This window comes from Myotis myotis, unplaced genomic scaffold (genome assembly GCF_014108235.1).
Source record: "Myotis myotis isolate mMyoMyo1 unplaced genomic scaffold, mMyoMyo1.p scaffold_m19_p_20, whole genome shotgun sequence".
Classification (NCBI taxonomy): Eukaryota; Metazoa; Chordata; class Mammalia; order Chiroptera; family Vespertilionidae; genus Myotis; species Myotis myotis.
The window spans coordinates 4,796,494-4,813,429 of record NW_023416325.1 but is presented as its reverse complement, the minus strand read 5'-3'; the positions used below and the strand labels follow the sequence as shown (position 1 = coordinate 4,813,429).

The 16,936-nt window shown below is 45.9% G+C and overlaps 1 protein-coding gene across 14 annotated transcripts in view; it reads left to right on the top strand.

Moving 5' to 3' along the window:
* VWA5A (von Willebrand factor A domain containing 5A) overlaps nt 1-16,936 on the top strand; it is a 52,119-nt gene that overhangs the window by 22,214 nt on the left and 12,969 nt on the right. For 5 of the 14 annotated variants that reach the window (XM_036353304.1, XM_036353302.1, XM_036353306.1 and 2 more), the window contains 2 exons: nt 14-140; nt 626-958. The exons of 1 other annotated variant lie outside the window; for it this stretch is intronic. In XM_036353304.1, the coding sequence (XP_036209197.1) occupies nt 14-140; nt 626-705 (207 nt within the window). In that variant the 3' untranslated portion in view covers nt 706-958. Of the gene's footprint in view, nt 1-13; nt 141-625; nt 959-4,456; nt 4,508-6,445; nt 6,507-6,613; nt 6,817-7,315; nt 7,539-7,644; nt 7,818-8,329; nt 8,445-11,581; nt 11,752-11,998; nt 12,088-12,290; nt 12,436-12,864; nt 12,945-14,819; nt 14,935-16,305; nt 16,351-16,744; nt 16,910-16,936 lie in introns of those variants that run through there. 8 more of the 14 variants (XM_036353313.1, XM_036353308.1, XM_036353309.1 and 5 more) reach the window with 3 other exon arrangements.

The following is a 16,936-nucleotide window of genomic DNA, read 5'->3' as shown; positions in this document are numbered from 1 at the left end:
CTCTCTGTTGTAGAGCGTGGATTCCTCAGGCTGGGCCACCGTCCTGGCGGTGATCTGGCTGCATGACAAGTATAAGGACATGAAGAGCGAGTGGGAGCTTCTGGAGCGGAAAGCTGTGGCCTGGATTCACAGCCATGCAGGTAGGAGCACCAGCCCGAGCCCTCAGCTCCTTCCCTCCTTAGGAAGCTCTGCATCTTCCCGGACACAGCCCCCGGGCAGTCCTGGTCCAGACCTTTTGGGTCTCCCAGCTAGTTCTCTCCTGGGCAGGATGAGGGGGCAGTGGGAGGCGTGTGAAGAGGGAAAGGGGCATCGATGGGGAGTGTGAGTTGGAACAGGGACATGAAGTGGCATTTATTCTTCTCACTCTGTCAGTGCTATTCTGAGAGTGAGACTGAACTTGGGGCATTTCTTTTTTGGGTGTTTATTACCTCATTGCTGCTGGATATTTCTGGGGCCAGAGGGGAGGAAAGGGAATCTGGGGGATGTGAGGAGAAAGTGGGGGGTGCTAAGCAAAGATACAAGCAGGACTCCGGGGAGATGACCGAGGAGGTTGAGGGGAGACTGGGAGAAAGGCACTTCCTCTCACTGTTGTCCCTCAGCCCTCATTTTTGTTGTCTCCTCTCAGGCTCCGCCACAGATGGGCTGGTGAAAGCTGCTGTGGGCTTTCTGAAGTCATCGGTGGATCCTGCCGTCTTTGCCCCCTGAGGATCCCGACCAGAAACACACGTGCCTCCTTCATGCTCCTGTCCCTTCCTGTACCTTCCTGTACCCCCTTCTCCCAGAATGTGGTCTTGTCTTCTATACTGTTGGAGACTGGGTGTAAGCTGACATGGTCCTTGCACCTGAAGGGGCTAGCAAGGCTGGGACCCTTACCCACACAGTTTTCCCAGACTTGTTTGGATGGCGGTTATCAGTAGAATGAGAGCAACCTTTGTAGAATGGGAACAGCCTTTCGTGGCTTACCAAGAAGTCTGTAACTATTTACTGAGATTTGCTGTACCGAGAATTTGTCCTTCTGCTCTGTCCCTCCCTTACAGATTAAGAGGAACAAAGAATACATTCCTCTTGACAGACCTCCTATTCAGTGTATTGTGTATAAAAGGCATTGCATGGTTAATAAACTTACTGCAGCTCCTCAATTGACATGCAGTCCTCCCGATCCCACTCTCCTGTCTTTCTTTCTTTTCTCAGTTTCCACCTCCCTACCTCAGCCTGGTTCAACCAGTCAGGCTGGCCCTGACAGTATACCTCTCCTGTCGGCTTCCTGTAATAAAAGGCAACAATGTCCGCCTCACCTTTCCTCCAGGTTCCAGGTTCCCTCCGGATATGACATCCTTTCCCCAGCATGTGCCCTCAGCCAGGCATCAGGGCCCCAGACCTGTTCTCTTTCTGGAAGGAGTTCAGAGGCAGTGAGGTCCCTCCCGGGGTTTTCAGAGTGATGACATGAGAAACAAGGGGCGTGGACTCTAGGCTACAGGTTGCTGGGTTGATGTTGGGGATTGCCTGGACTGGAAAGTTCTCTGCATTATTTTTTGTCTAATCAGTATTGCTTTTGGGGACTTAGGAGGACAAGACTGGTGAGCTATCCAGTTTTCTATTCTTGGGTAGAATAAAGAGATGGAGGGGCGGTTGACAGCAACATTGGGATCCACATAACCTCCACATGAGGTTCAAGGGTCTACTGTGAAGGTTGGCACTGTTGGGGACCTTCGTGGTCGATTCTGCCTGGGTCTTGTTAGCCTATACTGCCCGCCTTCCCTCATACTGCCCAAGGGTTGAGTGGTAGCTGTGGGAGACAGATGTTTCTTCTTAATCAGGATGCATCTTAGTAAGAGGGCCATCATGGGATCCTTCGTCCTGGCCTGAACCCATGCGGCCTCTGAATCGGGCTCTGATCAAGTATACTTTTATAAAAAGCAGTGCTAAAGGCAGCTTTGCCTGAGACCAGAAACCTGGGCCATTCATCCCAAGAGGAAGAAAGGAGCTCCCCGTGATCATGTCTGACCTTGTAGTCCCACACACTCTATCCTAGTGGAAGGGACCCTATTGGATGTGTTGTTCCCTAACATACTGTTGTATCGATATTAAAATGACACTGGGTTGTATCTGGTATTTTATAGATTTATTCATTGAATCTGCATGGGTTTTCTCATCCCTTGTTTTCCCTCCCAACCTTTTTTTAAAAATATATTTTTATTGATTTCAGAGAGGAAGGGAGAGGGAGAGAGAGAGAGAGAGAGAGAGAGAGAGAGAGAGAGAGAGAGAGAAATATCAGTGATGAGAGAAACATCAGTGATGAGAGCGAATCATTCATCGGCTGACTCCTGTATGCTCTCTACTGGGGATTGAGCCTGCAACCCAGGCATATGCCCTTGACTCAAACCTGGAACCCTTCAGTCCGCAGGCCCACGCTCTATCCACTGAGCCAAACCAGCTAGGGCCCTCCCAACTTTTCTGTTCATATGGTGTCCCGTCCCCATATCTTCTGTTGCAAGCTGATTTCCTAAGGCACTAGTCAGAGAACCACTATGAGAACCCTGGCCATACCCTTACATAGTTATGTGATGGTAAACAAATGATTTATTCCCTCAGAGGTTAGTGTCTCCATCTGTAAAAGTAAATGATGACATTAGAACTGGGTTCTGACTTTCCCCTAGAACCCTCAAGACTTCTGAGCAAGGCCTCACTGTCTATTTGCTCAGGTAAAGGCTGGCCTAGACCAGAGCACCATGAAACTTCTGAGTGAACTGGTGTTAGGAACGTGCCCGCGTTTCACAGTGAGACCACCTCTCAAGGACTTTCTTCCAAGTTTGCTGGTGGCTGCGTGTGACCTGCGGAGGGCTTGTTGAAATGCAGCTTTCAGACACTTCACTATTGTACTAGCTAGAGTGTATGTGTTGTTTATGTTATAATTATGATAATGATTTTTATTTCCTAGCGAATGAAACTATGTCAATGAAAAATGTTGTATAAATTACTTAAATGAGTACAGCGAAACCAGAGTTTAAATGAAGTATTCTGATTTCTAATGCCATTTCTCTTCCTGATATATTTCAGCGGGTATTAAAGAGTTCGAGTTTGTTGCTCAGAGATATTGTGAGTTAAAGAGAGAGTTAGACTGTGGGTGCAGGAATTTCCCTCGATCCCTTACTTACAGAGTCGCCACTTTATCTCCAGTCCCTAGGCGTGGGCGGGTCTTTCCTGAACTTTTGGCTGAGGGTGTTTATGGGAGTGACTCAGAGGCTTGGATGCCCAGCAGGTAGGTGGCCCGCTACAGTGGGGGCGTGGGGGACCCCGCTAACCCGGGCGTGGGGGAGGGAGGGGTCCCCGCTCACCCGGGCTGAGACCAGTGCCCGCTGCCTGCCTCTCCCACCTCTAGCTCTGCTCCGGTCTGTTGTAGCTGCAAGCCCGAGGGGTACAGGAGTTAGTGCTGGTCTGCGATGGGGGTTTGGGGTGGCGGCTAGCGGGGAGAGGGGGGGCAGGTGGCAGGTTGGGGGCATCTTGTGGGGCTGGAAGTGGGAATTGTCATCTCCTAATCATCACAAGGCCCCCCTCTCTACTTTCTGTTTTGCTTTACCTCCCTCTCCCTCTCCCCCTCCCCTTCATGCGGACAATTCATAGTTCCTCCGTTTGATGTAAATTTATGCTGTGGAAATGGAGCTTCAAACCTCCCCTCCCCCCATCCAAATCATACTGCAGCCCCTAAAGTTTACCCTTCTATATAGAAATTCAAGGGGCCAGCTCAGGTACCTTCTGTGACTCTCTGGATGCCGAAACTCTGGGATGGAAAATTTAAAATTTAAATCACTCCTGGTTTCTTTTTCTTTTAAATATATATATTGATTTCAGAGAAGAAGGGAAAGGGAGGGAGGGAGGGAGAGAGGGAGGGAGGAAGGAAGGGAGAAAGAGAAACATCAATGATGAGAATCATTGATCAGCTGCCTCATGCATGTCCCCTCCTGGGGATCGAGTCCACAACCCTGCCTGAACCCTGACCGGGAACGGGACCCCAAACCCTTTAGTCCGCAGGCTGATGCTCTATTCACTTAGCCAAACCGGCAGGGCCACTCCGGGTCTCTATCCCAGCCTCACTCTGCATCCTCATGGCCTGTGGCCCACCTGGGGTTCTCCACAGGCCCTTATGTGGTCCCTGCCCCACCAGCGGCCCCCTGGACCAGGGCAGCGCCTGGATTCCCAGCACCTGACTCAATGACCCTTCCCTCCCTTCTCCCAGCCTCAGATTCAATTTGGAGCCCCATCAGCTGCAGTGGCCAGCCTGCTCCCTGTTGCTGGGTGCAGTTCTCAAGTGCCCTGGGGAGGGAGGGGGAAGGAGTTCTGACTCAGCATAAGGTTGTCCTGGGAAGGGTGGGGCGAGGCTGCAGAAGAGCAAACCTCCCCTGGGAGGGATTTGTTGTGGGGTTAGACAGAGTCTGGGGACAAGCCTGTATCTTTGCAGGAGACACTCAGCCACTGCTCCCTCTGTCTCTTCACCGGAAAGCCTCCCTGGGTGAGTACCGCCCACCCTTACAGATTGGGTCGCCCTCTGGTTTCTCCAGCTGTTGTGCCCCTGTATCCTTGTCTTTCTCAGGCGGTAAGCTCCCTGCTGGGGTTACTAGAAACTCTTTCCTAGCCCAGCCCCAGCCTGTGGTACCCGAGAAAGGGCCCCATCAGATGTGTGCGTGGAAACCCTCTCACTGAGCCTGCGTGCCTCTCCCCATCGCCACAACCACCTCTGTGGTTTAGCCAGTGTGAGCCTTTTTGCCACCATCTGTTTTTACCTAATCCATGAAAATAAAAACAGACACAAAACAACAAGCCTGCTGTATTGGCGCTGATTTGTAGGTATGGGGGCATGGTGTATCAGAAACCATTGCAGTCAGCTGGGTGAGCAACATGGCCACTGCTCTGGCTTGGAGTAGGGTATGGTGTTTGTTTGTTTGAATCTATTTCTTTTAATCTATCTTTATTGAATTCAGAGAGGAAGGGAGAGGGAGAGTAAGAGGGAGAGACTCGATCTCCAGTAGGGGGCGTGCAGGAGGCAGCCAATCAGTGATTCTCTCTCATCATTGATGTTTCTATCTCCCTCTCCCTTCTTCTCTGAAATCAATAATCCATGGACATAATATTTTTTTACCATATCACATGAAATGGCTGTCTGAGAATATAATGAAATGTGGAAGACATGTTTTGATGTAAAATAGAGGGCATGTTGGATATATGATATAGTAATCGCCTGGACAGAGGGAACAAACAGGTTTCAATAACGAGCCCCAAAAGAAAAGACACAAGGTACGTGATCTAAGTTGCGGAAGTCCATTTTGGATCAGGCAACGTCTTATGTGCAGGGCCGAGACTCAACCTGTAAGATAACATCTATTTATGAAAGCACAGAGGTAGAAGTAGTTCCTAGGAGAAACGGGCTTAGGAAACAGTGGATGGAGGCAAAGGAAAGGCCCTCAGAGCTTTGAAGGGAGGAAGGTCAAGGTGATGCGTCTGGAGGAATGGGGAACGGAAGAGGAAGGGAAAGGCAGGGACTTGCTCCCTGGAGGGAGCCTCTGCTGGGTCCTCAGTCATAAGGGTTTTAGGGGCAATCCCAGGGGCGGATCTCAATAGAATATTCCGCAGCTTTCCAGGTGTGTCCTTTCAGGGTTGTGGTCTCCACTGATTGATTGATCAGTGTCAGGGCAGGGGGGTTATAATTCAGTGCAGCTGGTCCCGAGGTCAGCCATGGTGCTGCTTGCCGGGTTTTGCTGCTTTTCTGGGCCTGGAGCTGAATGAAATACAACTGAAGCCTAGATGGTCTCTCCAGGGAGGAAAGGTCAGGGGCTCTAAACGAGAATGACCAGGGTATGCGAGGGGAGGAAAGGTCAGCCCGGTTCCTACCCTACACATGTCCATGGCTAGGACTGGGCCCTTCTGCCCTGGTGACCTTCTGCACCTGGCCTATCATCCTAGCTCTGCTCAGGTCTGTCTAACGGCCACCCACAAAAGTAATAGCCCCGGTCTATTTAACAACAGCAACAAGAACAACACTCATGTCTATCATGTGGGCCAGGCTCCACTCCTAGGACTTCATCTGTCTTCATTCAACTGTGCACAGACATATGATTTTCATTTTAGAAATACTGAGGTTCAGAGGCGTTCATTACATTCACTGAATATTCCTAAAAAGTGGTATAATAAAAACACTTCCGAAAAAAGTGGACCTGGCGTTTGAACCAGCCTTCGGTGAGGTTTCCTGTCTAGCTTTCCACCAGGGTCTGGCATTTAGAAGGAGCCTTGCTATTGACACCTTTATCCCCTTCTGTTCCACTATTTCCTCCTTCCTGGGTCCCTCATTAACCCTCTGAATAGATGTTGATACCAGAGAGAAGCCCATCGGTATTGGTGTTTGGATAGGTAATTCCCACCATGGTGCTCCATTCATGATGTGTCTTTTCCACAGTAACCCTGTGTCACCATGATGTCCCCTCCCTGTGGCCTGCTAACCCACCAAAAGGAGCCAGGTAAGCCTGACTCATGACTCTGACTTGCCATTGGACCTTTGGCACCTCGCATGGCGGGAGGCATTCTGTGAAAGGTGGTGACCTCTTGAACGCTGGTCTATCTCTAGTGCCACTGAAGAGCATCTCGGTGACCTTGTCCATTCGTGAGTTTGTGGCCGGTGTGTCTGCTACCTTGAACTATGAGAATGAGGGGAAAGATCCGTTGGAGGTCTTCTTTGTTTTCCCCATGGACGAAGACTCAGCTGTCCACAGCTTCGAGGCCGTGGTGGATGGGAAGAAAATCGTGGCAGAATTGCAGGAGAAGTCTGAGGTACTGGGGATGAGTATATTCCTTCCTCCCTTTTTATGTCCATAATGCATAGTCTTTTTAAAATTTTTTTATTGATTATTACATATGGGTCCTTATCCCCACATTACCCCTCATCCTCTCCACTCATGCCCTCACCTCCCTATTGTCTGTGTCCATTGGTTAGGCCTATATGCTAGCATATAAGACCTTTGGTTGATCTCTCCCTCTTACCCACTCCGTTCCCTACCTTCCCATAATGCATACTCTTTAGGGTCCCTATCAAATGCAACTTCCCAGAAATGTTGATGTCTAATGCTTTGTCCTCTACTCCCCTCTAACTGATAACTTTCCTAAAACCATTGGAGGGAAACACCCATTGAAGGGACTCAGGGTTTGGCTGGGAACTTGGCAAGACTGATCACAGGCTCAACCACCAGTCTTTGCTTCCTGTGTCACTCGTCTCCTCCTCAAGCATGTCGCCTCTCCTGTCATGTCACCCGTCTTCCCTTGTCCTCCTTAGGCCCGCACCAATTACGAGAATGCCATCAGCCAGGGCCACCAAGCCTTCTTGTTGGAGGAGGACGATCAGGCTGGCGACATCTTCTCTTGTAACGTGGGGAACCTGCCCCCCGGGTCGAAGGCGGCTCTCACCCTGAAGTATGTGCAGGAGCTGCCTCTGGAGGCCGACGGGGCCCTGCGCTATGTGCTCCCCGCTATCCTGAACCCTCGCTACCAACTCTCCAGTGAGTAGGCTCTTTCTTCCACTACTCGCGGGAAAACCCCCCTCAGGGTTGTCGGGGTGCTAAACATTGTGGGAAGGGGACACACCACTGAGCTCACTTTCCGTAGGAGGGTCTGAGGGCGGTGGCCTTCAAATGAAGACTCCTGCAGTCCCTTCGCAGGACGTGCCCTACACACTCAGCCTGGCTGCCACCGTCAGCTCCCAGCATGGCATCAAGAGTGTCCAATGCAGCTCCCCCGTGAATCCTATTGAGTACCTTGAAGATAAGACTTCTGCTCAGGTAATTAGTGAGCACGCGCTGTGGTTGCCAGCACCCCTGTTTTGGGGTCCTGATCTTCTTCCTCCATCTCTTAAATATTGCTAACTTTCCCCCTATTAACCCCAGGAAAATTGCAATGCCCCCCCCCCTTTTTTAAAATATATTTTTATCGATTTCAGAGAGGAGAGGAAGAGAGAGATACAAACATCAATGATGAGAGAGAATCATTGATCAGCTGCCTCCTGCATGCCCCCTATTGGGGATCGGGCCCACAACCCAGGCATGTGCCCTGACTGGGAATCGAACCCGGGACCTTTCAGTCCCCAGACCAACGCTCTATCCACTGAGCCAAACTGGCTAGGCCTGGGCCCCTTCTTTATCCTTATTTCATCTCCAGAGCCTCCTGCCTGTTCTCGCCCTTGCTCCTGGCTCTGTTTACGCATGGAAGGAGCCGGTAGCCCTCAGCTCTGACCTCAGCCCGAGGCAGAGGCATGATGGTTCTAACATGGCTTCTTTGCTTGCTCCCAACTCAGATCTCCTTGGCTGATGGACACAAATTTGATCGAGATGTGGAGCTCCTGGTTTACTACAGTGAGGTGCATACCCCCAGCGTGGCTGTGGAGATGGGGGCGCCCGCAACAAAGCCCGGTATGTTGCTTCTCCCATTGTAGTTACCTCCTAAGGGGTAACCCTTGTCGTTGAAATACCCTCAGATTACCCTCACCTTTTTTTTTCTATTCAATAATGGGTTTAAAAAAAAAAAGGGACTAGTTTACACTATGGCATGCAAAAATTTACATGTTGAATATCGTGTGACTATGCTTATATGTAAATTTAGGTGAATTAGTAGATACTTAGACAAAAGACATGAGAAAAGTTTACAAGGGAAATGCAGCTAGTTTACAAAGATGGGACAATGATCAGCCTCTACACGTATAAAGAAAAGTAAATGATGTGACTTTTTCACTTTTAAAATGATCAAGGATTTCCAAATCTGGGAACACCTCATGCTTTAAAAGGTGAGGTGAGTTTGGCACTCTCGCAGATTGCTTTAACCAAAAATAATTTGGAATCAAACTTTGGAGAAGAGATTTGGCGATATGTGTCAAAAGAAATGTTCATTTTAGTGATTCCAATTTTAGGAATCTTACCTAAGGAAATTAATTTAAATGTAAGTAAAAATATACACTAAAGTGGCCATTTTCATAATATCAAAGATTAGTAAATAATCAAAATGTCTCACAATAGCTAAATTCACTATGCTGGGATTGCTTGACGAGTTATTATGCAGCTACCAAAATCATATATGTTGATAGATTGAAATAATATGGAAAAAAGACTTCCAAAGAGGATTGAGTAAAAGTAAGTTATACAAACAGATTACTATAAAAAATAACCTGGCAATTAAGAAAAACGTTTAAAACCACAGGAAATATGCATGTAGTAATTATTATTAGATTAAGACTAACTTTCTAAATTTTTTTGTCTAATAAATAACTTTGATTTATCATTCCTTCATATAATCTCACCTGGAGCTCTTTCCTTGTTATTTTTTTAATTGTGGTAAAATTTATCTGACATAAATTTTAAGTAAAAAGAACCCTAATACTTTGGTATAAAATTTGCATAATGGAAATTTTACCATTTTAATTATTTTTAACGATATAGCTCTCTTGCCTTTAGTACATTCACTCTGTTGTAAATATCACCATTACCCATCTTCAGAGTTTTTTAACTCTTAACCTAGTTTCTTAATTTCTAAGCCTTAGTTTTTTACTAGGTTTAGTTTTTATATTTCTTTAATTTATCTTATTTTCCAAATATTTCTTAGTATATATCTACTTATCCTCTTGTGTGTTTTTTTTTGTTGTGTTTTGTTTGTTTTTATTGATTTCAGAGAGGGGAAGGGAGAGAGAGAGAAACATCAATGATGAGAATAATCATCAATCTGCTGCCTCCTACACACCTACTGGAGATGGAGTCTACAACACGGGCATGTGCCCTGACTAGGAAGTGAACCGTGACCTCCTGGTTCCTGGGTCGCTGCTCAAACACCAGGCCACACCGGCCGGGCTGTGCACTTCTTCTTTTAACTGTACTGGTGTAACACATGTCAGGGACATGACAGTCCCTGAGCTGCCATGGCCCTGGACTTCAGAGACCATGAAGCGTCACTGGAAAGATATTGACACTTCTGAAGCATTTCCCACTTTGGTGGAATGACGCATCCTTGGGGACAATCATAGTCAAAACACAATCTCTTGGTTTAGGCTCTTAATTCCATAGCTACCACTGCTTTAAAGATCAGTAGCTATAGTTGATCTTCAATCGGCCATTTTTCTTATTATATTGTTGACATTTGGCCAAGGTAACTTCACACTCCAGCTCACAAATTGGAACTCCTTGATTTTCCTTCACTCGTTTAACGATTCCTGCCCCCCTGCTCCCCCCCCCCCATTTCCCCTGCTCAGGGCAGGCCGTCCACACTAAACCTGTTAGAGGGGGTCCCAGCCTCAGCCAGGTTTGCTCCAGCTCCTGTTCCCTAAAGCTCCGGGCTCTGTCTTTGTACATTAGTTGTCTGGTTTTGTCCTTCCCTTTGGGCGAACTCCCCCTTGTGTGCCCAAGAAGTACTCCCACAACAGCGACCTGGTTTTTGGTTGGGGTTCTTTTAATCCACCAGAGGACGTTTTGAAATGTTGCATCTTACAAGGTAAAGGTTGAGATTCCAAGAACTCCTGTCGGCCCCTTTGCAGATTTCCTCGTCTGTTCCCTGTGCCCAGCTGTGCAGACCCAGGGGACAGCAGGGGCAGCCTTAATGAGTCTTGTAAATCCCTCCAGCAGGGCTGCTCAAATCTTGCTCCCAGATCGTATGTTTGGTCAGGGTGGCTTGCTGTTCACATCTATACACAGAAGAGAACGCCAGCTGGCATTCTGAGAATTTAAAGCTCTAATCCCAGAAGGACTGTAATATAGGTAGGATATTGGAATTAGATTCTGTGTCTCCTTATAGTGTCTGAACTGTTAGAGTTGATATAAAGCAGCCATTCTCACTACATCTCTATCTTAATAATAGTATTTTAATTCCAGCCTCAGTTTTCACTTGCCCCCCAAAAGATAAAATCTTGGCTATGGCTTTGACAACTTGGTGACATAGGCCAACTCCCTGGTCGCCTCCATACTATTGTGTGGGTGACACTGTTCTCAGCACAACATCCCAGTGCCTCTCCTTGTTTGGAAGAGCTTCGTGCCCACAGCCAACGGACTTTCCCTGGTGTGTGTGTGACACTTACAGTCTCAGCTCTTGTAACTTGTCAACGAAAGAATTGCCCACAGGAGCATCGTTTTTGTAAAGCAGTGATGACAGACTTACACAAGGACCCATGTGATAAATTGCCCACTGATTTGATTAGAAGATAATGCGACTCTGCCAAGTAAGTTATGTCGATTCTTCTGGTAAATGCTGGAACAGGGTAACTTAATGTATCTCACTAGTTGCCCTAGCTGCTAGGATACTAGGGTCAATGATCGCATCTTAGTGATTGCTTGTTCCTGGTAACCTCTACCCTCTTTCATCTCCTTACTATCTGCTTTGCTTCTGTAGCTCTTATAGGTTTCTAGCTCACTTCAAGCCCTTTGCCAGCAGATAGAGTATAAAGATCAAACTGTGTTTCAGATGTGGATGTTCTCAGCTTCCTGTTGATTCACTACAAGTGATTCATGGTGTCTTCCCTATGTATGTTTTTAGTTCCTTTTCATCTCATGGTGTCCTTATTCTTTCTGAGTAGATTCTTTGATGGGAGACCCATCTGTGATGGTGAGTTTCTACCCAAATATCCCAGAGGCTCAGTCACCAACGGCGTGTGGAGAATTCGTCTTCCTCATGGACCGCTCAGAAAGTATGCATTGTCCCATGAATAATCAGGATCCATCTCAGCTGCGCATAGAGGCGGCCAAGGTAAGACTAGTTCTTCTTCTGGTCATGTGCGCAAGTAAGGATGAGTCTTGGTGGTTACATTAGAGTCCATCTGGGTCATCTGGACCAGTGCTTCCAGCTGCACTGCAGCTCATGTGACCACTGCAAGGACTATAAGACTGGGAGGCGCGCTCTGGGTGAAGGCCCACACCCTTAGGAATTAGATGGGGAGGGTCTGTGTGTCTTCAAGGATCCTCTCTCACTCGCTCCCCATACCCTCTTCCTTCAGGAAACACTGATTTGGCTGCTGAAGAGTTTGCCTATAGGCTGTTATTTCAACATCTATGGATTTGGATCGTTCTTTGAGTCCTTCTTTCCGTAAGTTTCTAGAAAGGCTACAGAGAGTTCAAAAAAAGATCCTCTAAAGAAAGGACTATATTGTTAAAGGGGTTACGGTAGAGTTGACCTTGGCATTAGGGAGTTCAGGTGAGGTGGTTTACAGTGGGGGGAATCTCAATGCGGGGATGCGATCCTGGGCAGTGTCAGCTAGCTTTGTCCCTGAGTGCGGGTGCTTTTCTCAGGGAGAGCGTGAAGTACACTCAGGATACCATGGAGCAGGCGCTGAAGAGAGTTAAGAGTATGGACGCTGACCTCGGGGGCACAGAAATCTTGGCACCACTCAAGGCCATTTACAGTAGAACTTCCATCCCTGGCCACCCTCTCCAGGTAAGAATTGGAACAGAGCTCACAGAAAGTGGGTAGAGAGAACTCAAAGAATGTATAGCCCTGAGTTTCATTGCAGGATTGTCACAATATGGTGTGCGTAGTAAAGGGGAAAAGACAAGAGGCATTTCATAGAATCCATGCTCCATGCTCTGAACTATGGAGGTGGAAGCTCTCTTGTGGAATGCCACAGGGGCCTGAGGTGAAACTGGTAGGGTGAGGAAAATGCCCAGGCTTCAGAACAAACCATGTGAAAACCTCATGCAAGTGACAGTGGCCCACTAGGGATTTCACACGTGTCCGAAGAGGCATCAGTGTCTCCGGCATGAAATAGTCGAGTTTTTCAAGGGCAAATTGCAGTATTTTAAAAATGAACTTAAAAAAAGAAAAAGTGTACTTCATAGAGACTTGACCAATGTCTTCTGTGTTCAGCTTTTTGTCTTCACAGATGGAGAAGTGACCGACACATTCAGTGTCATTAGAAAAGTGAAAATCAATGGGCAGAGGCACAGGTATGCAGACAGTGTGTGTGTTTCTGGGTGACTGACCACATGTAATCTAGGGCCTTGTGGTTCCAGTGCTGACAAGTAAGGATGGACAGGAATACTATGGGGTTATTTTTGCTTCTTTTTGAATAAAAATTAATGTTATAGTTTTTAGTCTATGCATTCTGCTTCTTTCCCTCAGCAGTATATAGTTACCCATATTTTACATAGAACCATAGTTAGTTTTCACCGGGGTATAGTACTCCACGGGATGGCTAAACCATAATTTATTGATTGATTCTACTGCTGATGGACTTCCATTTAGCTGTTTAAAATAATGCTTTTGTGAATATCCTTGCATTCTGGTACATGTATTTTTTGCCTACACACACTTGTGTGTGCACCTATATATGCATATATACATATTTATTTTCACATGTCTACACACACCTATTTCTTTGAATTGACATGGTAGTGGGTTTATTGGGAATGTCCGTTTTCAGAAGGAACATGGTTCGCTTTGCATTAATCGTGTGGTTGTTTGCTCTAGGTCTTTTTGTAGATATCTTACATCCGATTAAGGATTTTTCTCTTTTGAGAGTTATTTTCTTTTTGTTTACATTTAAAAAAATAATAATCAATGGTTGAATTTCATCAAATGCATTTTATGTATCTGGTGAGATGAGAGTATGATTTTATCCTTTATTCTTTCAATGTGTTCATTATAATGACTGTTGTTAAATATTAGACCAGCCTTGCATTTCTGAAATAAACCCGTTAGTTGTGATCTATTAACAATTTTCATATATTTTTTATACCGTTGACTAATCATTGTTTAGGATTGAAAAATATTTTTTCATGAGAAATATTGGCATGTACTTTTTAAATAATATTCTTGTTGGGTTTTAATATCTATGTTACAGTGGTATCATATAATGAGCTGAGAAGAATTGCCTGTTTTTCTATTATGGGAAATATTTTCTTACATGTTTACTAGATGTTACAAGGAGATTTTTTCTGTGGGAAGATTTTTAAATCTCTTTATTGAAATAGAACTGTTCATATTTTTATATGTTCTTGATTCTTATGGGAGTTTGTATATTTTATCTAAGTTTTCAAATTTCTCTGCATGAAGTATCAACAATGTCACCAGATGATGTTATTAAGTTTTGTAGAATCGGTGGTAGTATTCCCTTTTTATTCCTGACACTGATTATTTGTGCTTTCTCTTTTATTCTTGCCCTAAATGTTTGTCAGTTTTAAAATATGTTTTTATTGATTTTTAGAGAGAGAGGAAGGGAGAAGGATAGAGATATATAGAGAGAAAAACATCATTTGTCGGCTGCCCCCCTGCATGCCCCCTACTGGGGATCAAGTCCGAATCCCTGGCTGGGAATTGAACCAGTGACCTCTTGGTTTATGGTCGATGCTCAACCACTGAGCCACACAAGCCGGGCATGTTTGTCAATTTTAATCATCTTTCCCAAAAAACAGCACTTTTTGCGTATCTTCTCTTTTGTATGATTGTCTTCTGTATCAATAACATTTGCCCCTATCTTTCTTTTCTTTAAAATTTGTGGGGTTTTTGGCTGCTTTTTTCCCAAGATCTGGAGATGGATGTTCAGGTGGTTGACTTTTAGACTTACTTTTCTGGCATGTGTATTTAGAACTGGGATTATAAACATATCTGTAACTGAATCCTAAATTTGGATATGTCATTTTTCAATGGTATTCTCTACTTTCTAATTATCATTATGATTTCTTTATAAAACGTATGTTATTCAGAAGTATGCTAACTAGTACACTATCTCTTCATGTATTTTTATGTGTTTTTTTGACCATGATGTTATCATGTCACCCTTTCATCCCTGTCTCTAAGGTCAGCCTGTTTTACAATCGCAGGTGTTTCTCATTTGGTATTGGCGAAGGAGCCTCCACCAGCCTCATAAAAGGCATTGCCCGGGCATCAGGGGGCGCGGCAGAATTTATCACAGGCAATGAGAGGATGCAGTCGAAGGTGAGGGGCAGGCCTGTGTCCAGGGGGCGGTCCAGAGGGAGTGGGGGCAGGGGGCACCCTGCTGCAAGAGCTGAGGCAACCTATTGCCTCTAGGATTCATTTCTTTATATTCCCAGGGCTTTGGGCTACAGACTCAATGGGACTACTTTTGTCTTTATGTGAATGGGGCCCCTGTAGTTTCTGGGGAAATGGCATCTAGTCCCAGCAGTTGGAAGCCCAGAAACAAAATGTGGAAGAGGTCAGGGCTTTGTGTTCAAAACAAGAAGCAGAGAAACTTAAGAAAACAAGAAACGGAGAGCTTGGCATTCCAGGTGTGTGCTTTAGGACCCGGCGGGTCCTGTAGTCTCTCCTCCATGCAAATGACACAAAGAACACAAGCAGGATGGCCCTAGCCAGTTTGGCTCAATGGATAGAGCAGGGGTGGGCAACCTTTTTGTGAATGCGTGTCAAAACCAGCAAAATCTCTGACTCAAAATTCTTCTGCGTGCCAACCCTAATTTTTTGAGAACATGTTACGCCTACTTGATATCTCTTAAGGTGTACGTATGTGAAGAACCTTGAAGAAATAATAAAATTCATTCGAGCGACAAAAACACAGTATATGGTGATGAAAAATACATTTATTTTTTAATGTATACATGTACACTGACAGTCCGACAGGAAACTTTATGACTCCATTTGATATTATCAGTGGGACTTTTGCTGCTGCATCGCTGATGACAGAGATTTTACATCAGGTTTATATTTCGTGACCCTCAGAGATATGCACGAGCTACTACTTTCTTCCGTCAGGCTACTCCTATTAGGAGACTTAACAAAATTCATCACTGAGAACAAAGATTCACAAGCGTATGTGGATGAAAACATGGAGAGTAACACTGTTACAAAGTTTTTTAAACAGAAAAAATTTTCTGGAATGGCATTCCAAGTCCTCAATAGTTCGTTTTCGACACTATTGAAATTGCTCTTCCCTCTCTTGTCAATCCATGTCTATGGTCTTTAAGATAACTTGTTAGGTAAAATTATTTATTTATCTAAAATGCACCTACATTGAATTTATCTGAAAAATAAAAAAGTCGATATTAAGAAAAAAATTGTAAATGGAAGATTATAAGAGAGGGTTTCGCATGCCAGCAAAAGTTACTGGCGTGCCATGTTTGACATGCGTGCCAGGGGTTGCCCACCCCTGGGATAGAGGGTTGGTTTGAGGACCAGAGTCCTGAGTTCCATTCTGGTCAAGGGCACGTACCTTGATTGCAGGCTCCTCCCCGGCCTGGGCCCTGGTCAGGGCTCATACAGGAGGCAACCCATTGATGTGTTTCTCTTACATCCATGTTTCTCTCTGTCTTTCCCTCTCTCCCACTCTCTCAGAAGATCGATGGGAAAATATCCTCAGGTGAGGATTAACAGCAACAACAAACAAACAAAAAAACACACCAAAACAAGGACAGCCGTAGTATCTCTGTAGGTGGGAGGAGGCGGTAAACTGTACTCCGTTTGATGAGTTCGCACAAGGAGGCCTCCTCCACCTCTGGTTATAGTGCTGCGTTCCTTGTCCCCAGTTGGTGCCATTTCTTATCGAATGCCTACTTCTCTGTTACTTTATACACATTCATTACGTGTCTCTGCCTTAGCTTCCTCGTGTGTAAAGCAAAAGGAAGAACACCCATCTCTTAGTAGAGTACTAGGGAGTAGGTCAACCAATGGTTGGGCTGCATAGCTCCTGGGGCATGATGAACACTCAGGTAGCAGTAGGTATGATTGCCATTATGTATTTTTGGTGTTTATTCTGTTCTCTTCCCTCTGCCAGGCTCTCAGGGCCCTGAAGCGCTCTCTGCAGCCTGTGGTAGAGGATGTTTCTCTGAGCTGGGATTTGCCTGCGGGTCTGTCTGCTAAAATGCTTTCCCCAGAACCAACTGTCATCTTCCGGGGTCAGAGGTGGATCGTCTATGCCCAGTTGACTGGGACGATGCCGGTGAGCTTCCGTTCTTGCTTGTTCCTC